The following is a 14,410-nucleotide window of genomic DNA, read 5'->3' as shown; positions in this document are numbered from 1 at the left end:
AATTATTTGTATATAAAAATGATTATAATCACTATAGACTAGCCCTACAAACCCTACAAATAAAATGCATACATATATATATATATATATATATATATATATATATATATATATATATATATATATATATATATATATATATATATATATATATATATTAATCTATTTAAATAAAGATTTAAACATGCAATTTCTCCAATATATTTCCTATATATTTTTGTTAAAACTGCATTAGGTGTCTGGCTCACCGAGTTTCAGGGCTTTGAACTCCGGGAGGTGAGCAGATGCACAGAGCTGATAGAAGATATGATAATTCCTCTCTTCATCCGCCTGAAAAACAAAGGATGCCAGAAAAACAAAAATAGCATATTAGATTATTTAAAATCAACAGTTGGTTCCATCTGCAGATTATATATATATTTTTTTTTGGCCACAAGAAACATAAAAAAATCCTACACAAAATATTTCTACGACTTAACAGAACATACCAATTACTGCTCATGAAGCCGCATTTACTCAATGTGTTTGAGAGTATATAACCATAAAGTCTGCATGTGCCGATTTGTGTAATGTGTCAACAGAAATAGTAAAGCCAATGTGAGGAGGAGCATGTAATTCAGCTTTCATCAGAGAGAATAAAACTCACTTCACGTCTGCTTACTTGCCATATAATCAAATATTTTTATGAAGAGATATTATATCTTAAGATATATATCTTCACTATCTTTCTGTAAGTACCAAGTATACTAAATATCCATCACAGTACAACAATTTGGATGGAAGAAAATTGGACTGAAAAGAAATTCTGGACAGCCTACAAACATTCATGCTAAAATTGACATTACTGTGGGTCCTGGAGCCAAACATTCTAAAAAAAATAATATTAACAATAATACATAATAATGAATAATATTAATAATATTTTCTGTACTGCTATTTTCTTTAAGGAATTTTGTATTTTCATTTCTTTTTAAGGACTGTTCTAAAGTTCTAACAAATTTGCAGGAATGAAAATAATTATGAAAATAATTCCTGAAATTTTTTTTCTCAAAAATCTTAATAAATAACCTTTTAAAGTTAGGATACCTAACTTAAATATACAAAGGTAATAAATGTATGTATCGGTTTGTTTAAAATCTAAAGCAGTACAATATAACTTTAGCTACATGTAACAAATATTACTGTTATGTCCCTGATTACTTTGAAGTGACCAATCAATAATGTAAACAAAGATTGTTATGTTTATGTGTAATGTAAATTTTCACTGAATTTGAAAACAGAAAATTACTCATGTGGTTGCTGATAAGCAAGTTTTCATCAAATACTGCCACGCAATACACCAGATAACACTAAAGTCTTTTAATTTTTTTTTTGGAGGAAAAAAGGGTTCTGGAAATAAATAAACATAAAATTTAGAACTTAGAACTAAGATTTTTTTCCCCCAACTGCACTTATTATAGGAACTTTCTTAGATATTCCTTAGAATTTACATTAAGAAATTTGTAACTTGTTTTTTTAAGATTATCTTCATGAATCCAGCCTCAGAACCCATAAAGACATTTTCCATAAATAATATGAATCCATAACTCCGTATTAAACACACTCTGGCTCTTTGTTCCACCAAACTAAACCATCAAAATGTATGAAAACTTTAGGAGGAAAATATAATAAGTGAATTCATTAAGTGTATTTTTTTATTATATTTTTTAAGATTATCATTTGATGCTCAAAAGTAAACTTGCCAGGCAAATAACACTGACTTCTGTGAATAATATATCTAAAATAAACCCAATTTATATAGAAATGAGCATTCACACTGAAAAGAAGGCTAATGACATAATTTAAATATATGGCACAATACCAGTGCAGACTGTAGATGTAGGCTAAGATGTAGGTTTTTGTGATGAAATAGCATGCTCAAAAGTGAAAAAACATGTTACTGTCACAGTTAATGCATTTTAAGTATGTACTGTAAAACAAGCTCGCAAAATAGCATTAAAGTTTGCATTTACATACTTGCATAAAGTATATTTCTACTTAAATTCTGCATCTTACACAATCACACACACTTAACTAATCTGGAATTCCCCGAAGCACAACAGTAGTCTGTAAGAGTATGTTGCATAACACTGAACAGACATGTTTAACTCCATTATCCTCATTCCTGTCCTGTTTTAATCTTTCTGCGCTTCCAAGGAGAAAAAAACATTTCTTACACCAGCGCCAAATGAGGTAATTTATATAGGACTGATCAGTTTAGGGGCCAATAATACAGGTGCAACCCTGGATAACAGTCTTCAACTATATATTTCAGATTTTGGCAAGCGAAGGGTCTAAAACTGTGTCAGTGCCTGAAATCGCTCCCTATACCCTTATATAGTGCACGATTTGATAGTAATGCACCTAAAACGTTTTATTGAACGCCGAAACCTAAATTAAAGTTTTTATTTAGCTGAAAATTAAAGTTTTTATTTAGCTGAAAATTAAATTTAAAATAATATGCATTCAATAATCAATTAATTAAAATGTATTTAATAATCAACACTCAAAAAACAGTTTTATATTTAAAAAAATGCACATTAGTTAGTTTCTATGTCAGAAATTATTAATTATATATGAATTCATTGTTGAAATATAAACATTTAAATAATGGCTGTAATTAAAACTTACTGTAATTTCATTCAATTTTAAATTCGCCTTAACTCTTTGTATCAATATGATTAAAACTGGATATTTTTAATCAACATTTTTTTCTCGCTTTATCCAGCATCTTTGAGCTTATTGTTGAGCTTATTAGTGCATTTTGGAAGTGCGTTCTCTGTGAAGGAATTTGGCAAAAAGAAGGCGGCAGAATAATATTAGTTGATAACTTCACTACACTGTAAAAAGTGACTTCTGCTAGTGACTAAGTTGACTTAACTAAGTGACTAAGTTGACTTAACTTAAAAAAATTGAGGAAACCCGTTGCCTTAAAATTATTAAGTAAATATATATTTTTTTAAAGTTACGTGAACTTGACAATTCACTAAACTTATTTTTTAAATTATCATTTACTTAAAAATTTTAAGGCAACGGGTTTCCTCAATTTTTTTAAGTTAAGTCAACTTATCACTTTTTACAGTGTATGGAGTCTTGGTAGTGTAGAAGGACACAGGAGCCTTCAAGGAATGAAAGTAGCCCTGTGAATAAAATCCCTGAGGTATCTGAGAGGAGCTAAAATTAGAGCTGACATAAGCAGGAAGTGCGGTGTGCTTCAGAGGGTGCGGCAGGCTGGCTGCTCCTGTATGTGTACACTGTCTTATGCCATTCCTCGAAGCAGTTTCAATTTCTAGTCTGAATTCATATTGCAGAATTGCTGATTCAGCCTTTCCTTTTTCTGAATGATAATGACACTACACAATGCGGACACACCACATAAAGGGTAGATATCATTTACAGCAATAGCTCACCCAAAAGGTAACAATTCTGTTACGTGATGATTACCTCATCTTTATATTGTTTCAAGTCAGTCTTTTTAGTAGTTCATACAACATGTGCACTATATTCCAAGTGTACAGAAGTCATACAATTGTTTTGAAAACCTTACATTGTATCCCTCAAAACTAATTTTCGCTATGTACATTCCTAGTGCCTGAAGACACATCGTTTGAGGTCCATGGTCCCACATGCTAGAGCTGAGTTGACAATATTGGTTTCTCAATTGTAATAAATTCTCATTTTGATGAACTGATACTGATACTCCGTCACATAAATTGCAATAAGCTTTGTTTGTTTGATATGAAAGAAAGTCTCAGCTTTCAAACTCTGTCAATTAAAAAAAAATTCTAACAATAAACAACAATGTTCTAACAATTACATAATCTGAGAATTTGGTTTTCCATTTGAATTGTTTCAATTGAAAGTAGACATTTCATTCTATATAAATATATTTTTAATGTCTGTAAGACAAAGATATACATGGAGTTCGTGCTCAAGTTCACAGAGACCGAGACGGCAGAAAGCGCATCATGTTTGCTTTGATTATTTTTTGTGAGTGTACACAAATAAACGTAGAGTCTTCACACATTTGAAATAAGACTCTTATTTGTATGAGCAAAAATGACGGAGTATTTTAGGAGTAAGTGAGCGCATTGGCGCCTTCATCTGTCCTTACTGTTCAGCTTCCACACTCCGCACAGACACTTTAGCGCACATTTCTCTAGGATAAATTTAGATTGAGAGGCCATGTAAAGTTGCTAATACTTACATATTTCAGATGATAAGCTATATTTGAGGTCAATGAATGATAGGCGAGCGTTTGGATGTCCTGCCCGATGTACTGTATTACCATAGACTAGCCGTTAACGATCTCTCTGTCACGGACTGCGTGACTTAGCCTGTGGATTTTTTTTATTTAATTTTTTTCTGCGACTGATAAAATTTTGGTCGACCAAGCCTTTTCTGGTCGACTAATGATTAGTCGACTATTAGGGGCAGGCCAGCTGTAGTTCAAGTGGCAACACAGCACATGCATGAACCATTCATCTCTTTGGCTTTATTACTAGTTATAGCACAAAACAAACATGAATGAACATCAGAAGGTCGAAAGATATGGTACAACTTACTGAAATGTACCATGTCTTATATAATCGATCAATCAGTGCTTCAACCATGAAAAGACGTCAATAAAACAGCTTGTAAACAATGTGACAATGTTACATTTTCCTCAGAAAAGACTTTCAATAGTCAAAGCTTGATAGTTAGCTATCAATAGGTTTTGGGATATTAATGGAGTCTAGAGAGGAGCATTTTGCTACATATTCAACCCTGATCAAACTCACCTACCTGTGATTTTCTAATGATCCTGAAGACATTGATTAACATGCTCAGGTGTGTTTGATTTAGGTTAGAGCTAAACTCTGCAGGAAAGTAGATCTCGTGGGCCAGATTTGAGAATCCCTGATTTACAGCATTATTTGAGAGAGATTTGTATTTTCTTTGAGAAAAATTGTACATTACCTGATATATCCAAATGAATCAATATCAAATCAAATCTAGATCAGAACTGAATTAAATCGCAAGCTTGTGAATCGGAATTGAATCTTGAAATTTATGTGAATACCCAGTCCCTACCACATACCATTTATTCTTACATGTCTCATCATTAATCATTAAATGATGTCAAACCTCTGTCGTATTTCTTGGGACGAGCTATGATGTGATGATTTATTCCTTATACAGAGCTACTGCATGACTTGCAAAGCCCTGTCTCCCATCCGATGTGTTTTGCATACAAAACCTTTTTGAACATACAGTGGGGAAAAAAATTATTTGATCCCTTGCTGATTTTGTACGTTTACCCACTGACAAAGAAATGATCAGTCTATAATTTTAATGGTAGGTTTATTTGAACAGTGAGAGACAGAATAACAACAAAAAATCCAGAAAAACGCATGTTATAAATTGATTTGCATTTTAATGAGTCAAATAAGTATTTGATCCCCTATCAATCAGCAAGATTTCTGGCTCCCAGGTCTCTTTTATACAGGTAAGGAGCTGAGACTAATCTCAGTTTGTTACCTGTATAAAAGACAACCTGTCCACAGAAGCAATCAATCAATCAGATTCCAAACTCTCCACCATGGCCAAGACCAAAGAGCTGTCCAAGGATGTCAGGGACAGGATTGCAGACGTACACAAGGCTGGAATGGGTTACAAGACCATCGGCAAGCAGCTTGGTGAGAAGGTGACAACAGTTGGTGCGATTATTCGCAAATGGAAGAAACACAAAATAACTGTCAATCTCCCTCGGACTGGGGCTCCATGCAAGATCTCACCTCGTGGAGTTTCAATGATCATGAGAACGGTGATGAATCAGCCCAGAACTACACGGGAGGATCTTGTCAGTGATCTCAAGGCAGCTGGGACCATAGTCACCAAGAAAACAATTGGTAACACACTACGCCGTGAAGGACTGAAATCCTGCAGCGCCCACAAGGTTCCCCTGCTCAAGAAAGCACATGTTCAGGCCCGTCTGAAGTTTGCCAATGATTCAGAGGAGAACTGGGTGAAAGTGTTGTGGTCAGATGAGACCTAGCCAGTCTCCATACCTTAATCCCATAGAAAATCTGTGGAGGGAGCTGAAGATTCAAGTTGCCTTGAAAAGAGGAGTGGGACAAACTCCCTCCTGAGATGTGTGCAAACCTGGTGGCACAACTACAAGAAACGTCTGACCTCTGTGATTTCCAACAAGGGCTTTGCCACCAAGTACTAAGTCATGTTTTGTGAAGGGGTCAAATACTTATTGCAAATCAACTTATAACTTTTTTGAAATACATTTTTCTGAATTTTTTTGTTGTTATTCTGTCTCTCACTGTTTTTGCACAAATAAACCTACCATTAAAATTTTAGACTGATCATTTCTTCGTCAGTGGGCAGACGTACAAAATCAGCAGGGGATCAAATAATTCTTTCCCCCACTGTTATAAAAACTATTACAAACACTTAAAAGTGTACAGTTAATCTTTTGGTCACTAAGTGTTTGATAACATCTGGTGGTAATTCTGAAACACAGCAGGCTTTTAGTTTAAGACTCAACAGAAGAAACCACACATTCATTCAGTATTCCAGAGAAAAAAAAAAAAAGAAAAAAAAAACTGGCATGGAAAATCACACATGAGGGCAAAGAGAGAAAGGCCATCTGAAAGGCACAGAGATTTCCATGGTCTTCCCACTACCATATTCTAGATTGATTTTTAAACATTCATATGTGTACCTTTGTTCAATGGATTTGCTTTTCTCTTTTGAAACGAAAAAGAGCTCTACAATTCATTCAAAATCAAAATCCCCCTCTCCCAGTCTATTAAAAGGAAGAAAAAAGAAAAAAAGAAAAAAACACTACAAAAACAACTGAGAAATTGTCTAAATACATTAACATACGACCACCCAAATGTATATATCAATAGTATTTAATTCCACATTATATCAAAGGCACAATTACTCATTCAATCAAAAAGTTTAGGCAATACTGACATAAGTCAAGTTTTAAAGGTACAGTAGCAAACAGCCTGTTTAATTTTAAATGCCAGAGAGAGAGTGGAAAATGGGCTTGATATATATATATATATATATATATCAAAATCACTCTGGACCCCTCACATCCAGCACACTCCCTCTTTGAACTGTTGCCGTCTGGTCGACGCTACAGAGCACTGTGCACCAGAACAGCCAGGCACAGGAACAGTTTCTTCCCTCAGGCAATCCATCTCATGAACACTTGACAATAAACGTGGAACACACAACACTATTATATATTATTTATTTAACACACATACTTATTTACATTTAAAATTTGCACATATCATTCCTATACATACATAATTGTCTATATAATATATTGCTATTTTGTATATTTGTATATTATTCTTTTTATTATCTGTGTCCTTTCGCTGTCATTCTGTTCACTATAACAAATTCCTCGTATTTGTAAACATACCTGGCAATAAAGCTCATTCTCATTCTCTATGTGTTATGCATGCTTGTTCCTTACCTGAAATACAACACGTGATTTCTCCAACAGATATGTCCTCATGTTCGCACCAATGATGTGATACTTCTTATCGAAGCCAATCTCAATGTATTTCCCAAAACGACTGCTATTGTCATTCCTGGTGGTCTTGGCATTACCGATGGACTAGAAATGAGAAGAGAAAAGACATGTTTGAGTGCAAGTACTAGACTGACCTATGAGTTTCTTAGTTTTTCTTTTCGATAGAAGAAGACAGGGTTAAAAGTTTAAGGAGCGCACAGAGAGGTTATTGATTAAAAAACACAGGGACAGCAAGATCATGTGTGTGGGAGACAACACACAGTGTTGCATCGCTGGGTCTCAACAGCAGGTCAGGAAGTTGATACCGCCTCCCCCACAGAGCAGAAACCTGGTGACAAACACTATCAGAATCAGCAAGTAGCGAGCTTCTGAATGAGCAGCATCCTTATAAGGCACAAATTCATTAAATCTGACTAAACAAGCTTAGATCATACATCATGAAACTTAATGATAATATGGTACAAACTTTGCTGAAGTAATTGTTTTGATATTATGAATATAATTATTTTAGCTTAAGTATTTGTACCACCTCATACATTTATATGTGTAAAAAATAAATAAATAAATAAACTTTTATTATTTATTTTACCACAAAATATATTGCTCCATCAGTGCTCAATAAGACAATACACATTGTTTCAGCAATCATATATTATGGCAATCATGTATTATGGGGTCATGAACTAAGAAATCAAAATGCCCTTGACCTTTTGACATATAAGACATAATAAAAACATCCTGTAAATTTCAGAACTCTATGATGTAATAGTGTGGCTAAACATCGCCTCCACAGAAGAAGATCAACGTCTGCTTCTACATCACTGCCTGTTTAGCCCCGCCCACCGATTTGTGCATGTAGTGTTTATGAGAGATGCGAACGTGCAGGTCTATGCAGAAACCAAACAATAAAGATGGCTCCGAAGACAACAAGACACTGTGCAGTCTTTGCATTGCCTTCCTTCTGATCCCAACATTAGGAAAGATTGGATGAACTTTATTGTTAATGAAGTTCTAGACCGCGTCAGTGAGAACTTAGTCCTTTGGTAACTTAATTTTACCGCTGATTTGTTTACAAACAAAGCATAATTCGACGTAGGATTTTCAAACAGATTGGAAATAAAAGACAATGCGGTGCTGACTATATTGGATCCGACAGTAATGTTTTCCTATGATGCTTTAGCATGCTAAAATTTATATGAAGTAGTTTCTGAAACAGTGATTGTGAAAGTCTTTAAGTATGCTGAAAGAAAATATGAGTTGAGGACAGCAGAGAAGGTCATATGAGCTTTCATGTTAACAATAAATTTACACTAATATATATATATGCGAGTACTCATACACTCAGATACACACTCTCTCTGCTGCTGTTCCGAGGGAAATGAGCCCTGGGGAGGTGAAGACCATGCAGTGAAGGGCAAATATAACACTCTGAACAAGACACTCATGTTCAGCCAGTGAGCTTTTAGTCTCTCAGCCCAAGGGTTTTGGCTCTCTGAGATATGAATGTCTGTATTATTAAAGCCCTTCATAAAAACAAACAGCCCAAGTCTCAGTACTGAGTTCAGAATGGCGCACTGATCTAGTGATGCAGGAGAAACTCACCTCCATGATGGGGTTGGATGCCAGAACTTTTTCTTCCACATTGGCTTCACTGGCAGAGCCACTGACCGTAGCAAAGTAACGCATGGCGTATTTGGCTGAAACAGTTTTCCCTGCTCCGGATTCTCCGCTCACAATGATGGACTGATTCCTCTCATCCCTGAATGATGTGAAAAAAAAAATACAAGATAAATGCAATGAAAAAATAGTTCTACTTTTTTGAATAAGAACAAAATGTGAGTGGTGTTTGTCCATCTAAAACTATTGCAAAACTATCCATCTAAAACAACTAAAGTTGTTTCTACACAATGATAGGGCATTGCTGGAGGTTACTAGGGTTTCTGGATGGTTGTCACTCAGCTGCTAAGTGTTGTGAATGGTTCCTATGGTGTTCTGGGCTTGTAGGACTGAGGAAGCACACAAGGCTTTGAGGAAATGATGCTCCATCTAAACTGTAGCTTTTGCTGCAACACAGGCATCCATTGATCAATAAAAAATTCAGACAGACAGGTCCAGTTGTGTAAACCATTGCAGCTGCATTGAGAAGAAGCGAGACCCAAGAAAATGAGCGAGAGAAACATTACTGTGGCTGGTCTATTTTTGGCTGTGCTACAGTGAGCAACATCCTGACCTACAAACCTTCTCTTCAGATTGAGCAGTATAACATATACTCAACACCCTTGACAACTGACAGTAAAGCCATGCACAGTTTCATTGAACATTTCATTGTTGTTTACGCTTTGATCTGAACATAAACAACGGATCCGCGTATATACCTTGCATACATTGTGATGGTGCTAGGGTGACGCGGAGGAGACGAATTGTTGAATAAAGTCGTTTTTTTTGTTTTCTCTGCGCACAAAAAGTATTCTCATAGCTTCGTAAAATTACGGTTGAAACACTGATGTCGCATGGATTATTTTAATGATGTCCTTACTACGTTATTGATCGTGTTAGGATCCTTGCTGTCTATGGGAGGGCCAGAGTGCTCTAGGAATTCATCAAAAATACCTTCATTTGTGTTCCAAAGATGAACGAAGGTCTTACAGGTTTGGAACGACATGAGGGTGAGTAATTAATGACAGAATTTTCATTTTTGGGTGAACTATCCCTTTACGGAATCCACACAATCAAGAATTCTGTGTGAAATTCGTATCGGCTTCGATTACGCGAATTTGCCACACTGACCCATAGAAAGCTGCTTGGTTTGAAATAGACTTTCATTTGAAATGTGCTTGATATACATCTACACTACTGATAATAGACATTGGACCATTTTTGGTAAATTGTTTGTTTTTACCCCTGAGCAAAAACTGAAAACTGAACTTCACCATGAGTATATTAGGGCCTTATTCAGGTAGCTACCAAGTAGCGACAGTTTAATTAACTTTAACTTGCTCAACCCCACCTGGCCATCTGTTTGTAAGCCTCTTCTGCCACTGCGAAGATATGAGGGTCCATGTCACCCATATTCTGCCCACTGTACGCATTAATGATGTCAGATCCATAGATGGGTAGTGTCTCATATGGGTTTATAGCGACTAGAACAATACCTGGGTCAAACGATAAAAAAACAATAATTAGAGCTCAATAATTCTAGACAAATTAAGTGTACATGTCTTGTATGTGTGTGTGTGTTTACCGCAGTATGTGTAGATGAGTTTGGAATCAATGAAGCGCACTTTCAGATTGTGTAACACAGCGGGCTCATGAAGGTAACTGAGAGCGGTCAGGTCATTTTCTCCCACCAGGATATCAGGGTTACGGAGGTGTGGTAAGTTGTTTGTCTTGGGGTCCAATTTGTACTCCAGTTCCTGAATAACACAATTCACAGCACAACAAATTATATGACAGTTTGGTTTTTAAAAGGAAACCAGCATCATCTTCACGTTTCGGCATTTTCAAACCTGACTTGTTGCGATCGGTCACAAGCCAAAAGATAATCAATGCAATTTGACATTACTGACCTCTGAGGCTATCATCATATGGAAATGAAATCCGCAAAACATCTCCTCTGAAATAAACGAATCCACTGATATATACAAATTAAATTGATTTGAAACAACATGACTGCCTGTTTTAAAAAACACATTTAGAGATTAGAGTTTTGAGATGGATTGGAATACAGTGCAATGAGCTAATAAAGTCATCAGATAAATACACCACATTAATAGAAATGACTACAAAGCAGGGTCAGAAATTAATGGGGCTTGAAACAAAAATGGCACCAAAATTAACAAACATAAGCTGCAAATTAAAGATAAAATGCCCCCGCACAAACTAAATCTATTACGGCTGTTAAAATTAAAGATAAATTCAATTAAGTCATAATTAAGTGATAAAGTCAATTGCATTAGATTTCTATGTTGCATAGACTATTTTTTACAATTTGTTTGCAGCATTGAACAGGATAACCAATCAATCAGAGGTGTTTTGGTTTGACACTTGTTTAGTGTGCATGCTCACTAACTGAATCCTGAATTTGGATTTTCAAATTCTCTCATCATCATAAACAACAAAGTGCAGAAATGATGTAAGTAAGAGATTAATTTTGCAATGTACACAGCTGTAGTGATTATAATGGGAGTTTCTGTGAAAGTGCATAAATTACATTTGTCTGAAGTTAGCTCTTTGCTCGCTTTTTTAAATTAATTATTCTCAGTTTAAATAGACGTTTTGTTTTTCATGCTACTAAAATAACCAATGTGAAGTCTTGATTTTCTAATCAGTAATAAGCTAGCCTAATTCATAAAATGTTCTTGGCTTGTTTTGTCTGAAGCCAGAATTTGATGTGGCATTTCCACAAAAACAAAAACATTTCTATTACTCAACGTTAACAATCACGTTAAATTTAAATATTTGACATAAAAACATAAATACATTTGCCATAAAAATTGCCTTTTCAAAGTTAATAAATGCCCCTGAAAATCTGCTCCTGGGGGCAAATATTGCCCATTAATGGAAAAGATCATTTCTTACCCTGCTACAAAGATCATAAAAATACTCCCATCACCACTTTTACTGTCATTAATTCCCTACAGAGATCACTGAACTGAGAGTTAAGACTCATTTAGACCTGAAGTCATTGTTTGAAGGAACATTCAGGAGTATTTTGCGCATAATTGTTAGCAAGATCCCCCCCACACACACACACACACACTCATGTAAAATGGACAAAAATGCAATTGACACTAAAAAGTCAAAAAGTCAGGGTTGATAAGCTATTCTAACATCATTCTGCATTTATCTCATATTAACAAATTTAATGTTTAAATGCTTTCATTGTAATTCCATGTGATTGAATGCTAAGGGTGTATTAATACATTTACTGTAAGAGCAATTCCCAAGTGCTTTTACAAACTCGTGTTGACATGATTGTCTATAGTACTCGGACAGTGTGACTGGCAGTGGTACGTTTAAGCTAATGGTAAATGATCTGCTTGATTGCTAACACAAAGGCTGCAGGATCAATGCCTTGGACCAATCCCAATAAAATTAAAGTACTCCAGTAAATCTATCGTACGGTGAGCAATGCTAATGAAAAGAGTCTGATGAGGCTTATAAACACTCATTACTCTAATACACACACACACACACACACACTGACCTTTCCATCCTCCAGCTGTAGCTGCAGAACTCCATCTCCTTGTCTGTAGTCCTTGGTGAGCTCTGCTGACTTCCACACTTCTTCTACATCCGGGATCCAGACCCGTGCATACTGTACAGACAGAATTATCAGTTAATATCTCTCGCTCACACAATGTTCAATGACTATTTCTTTTTAGTTAACACAGATTTGAGGCACTGTGATTAATCATATAGGAATGTGAGTGAGAGTGGGAAAGAAAGACATTCTCCTGCTAACCATGTCAGCTGATGCAGACAAACTGTGAAAAAACATTAAAACATTTAATCACATGACACAGGAACTCAAAAACAGGCAAAAGATATTCAGAGGGTTATGCAAATTAATATAGATTTAAAAAAATATATTTTCATAATCGTCGCAATTAATTCCAAATCAAAACAATCATGTCATGCTATACAACATCTTGCTGAATATTCTGATTTTTTTTTTGTTGAAAATACCATTTTATGCTAGTTAAACATGGTGTGAATGTTATTTTGTAAAGCAATAAGCCCCAAGCAGCAGTGGTTTACAGTGAATTTAGCTATAACGGCTAAGGGGCATTGCTAGGCACAACGCGGAGTGGAGCTAACAGCTAACCCCCTTAGCTGTTATAAATTCACTGTAAACTACGGCTTCACAGGGCTTATTGCTTTTATAAAGCGGTTATTGCATATACGTAGCAAGGTTTCACAAAAAAAACAAAGCAAATAAAATGTAATGATATTAACAAAAACATTATTCTTCTGCCAAACAATGTAGTTCCTCAGAAATGGTTGTGGTTTCAACAAAGTGGTTGCCGAGCAACACACAGACGCAAAGAGGCGTATGTTTGTAGAGTAATTTACAACAGCTTTGAACGTGGCTCAACCAGTCAGAATCAAGGACCAGAACTATCCGTTTTATAAAATAATATAATACAGCTGTGGTGATTATTTGAATCTGCAGTGTCATCCTGTCTGATCTGCCTCATGACTAAAATATACGTAACTGCATCCATAATAACAGAGACAGTATGAATGCATTAATGACAACAAAAGACAACCAGCACTGTTCATCTGAGAGAACAACCAGATCCAACCAATAATCCTTATTATACATGACTGACTGACCCTAATAAACATGAGAAAAGAAGCAAACAAAGAAACAGCAACAAAAAAAGTACTGTATATGATCATCATTTATGATAAGTTAGCGGCACATTTCAGAGCTCCAGACTGATATATAACATTAAAAAAAAAAAAAAGATATTTATTTAAAAGAGAAAAACTTTGGGAACACTTTTGAGAGATAACACAAAAATATGAAGAGAATAAAGCAGCATGGTTGAGCTATAGCAATCAATTCTGTCAATTGGCTCCAACATGTTTCTGAGTCAGTGAGGTCCATTTTTCACTCTGTGTGTTTTAAGCATTTCTGTGTCAGCAGTGATTACGTCAGAGGTAGTCACACGGGCCAGATGGGATATAGTCCAGCTTTCCACACCATCATTATAACTCATTCGTGTATATGAGACTCACACAGACACATTGGCACACACAGCCCTTCACCTTAGAAAACTGCTCATGCATTTTTAAAATTGAGTCATATTAAAG

General features: G+C 35.4%; 1 protein-coding gene across 6 annotated transcripts in view; it reads right to left on the bottom strand.

The window, feature by feature from the left end:
• Positions 1-14,410, bottom strand: part of myo5aa (myosin VAa) — an 87,613-nt gene that overhangs the window by 58,820 nt on the left and 14,383 nt on the right. For all 6 annotated transcript variants that reach the window (XM_058750836.1, XM_058750838.1, XM_058750837.1 and 3 more), the window contains exons 2-7: positions 12,795-12,905; positions 10,830-11,001; positions 10,596-10,740; positions 9,191-9,347; positions 7,529-7,672; positions 249-330 (exon numbers count right to left, since the gene is read on the bottom strand). In XM_058750836.1, the coding sequence (XP_058606819.1) occupies positions 249-330; positions 7,529-7,672; positions 9,191-9,347; positions 10,596-10,740; positions 10,830-11,001; positions 12,795-12,905 (811 nt within the window). The remainder of the gene's footprint in view (positions 1-248; positions 331-7,528; positions 7,673-9,190; positions 9,348-10,595; positions 10,741-10,829; positions 11,002-12,794; positions 12,906-14,410) is intronic.

The sequence above is a fragment of the Onychostoma macrolepis genome, chromosome 18, assembly GCF_012432095.1.
Source record: "Onychostoma macrolepis isolate SWU-2019 chromosome 18, ASM1243209v1, whole genome shotgun sequence".
In the NCBI taxonomy this organism is placed as follows: domain Eukaryota; kingdom Metazoa; phylum Chordata; class Actinopteri; order Cypriniformes; family Cyprinidae; genus Onychostoma; species Onychostoma macrolepis.
Note: the sequence above shows the minus strand (reverse complement) of the source record. Positions and strands in the feature narration are given on the sequence as shown.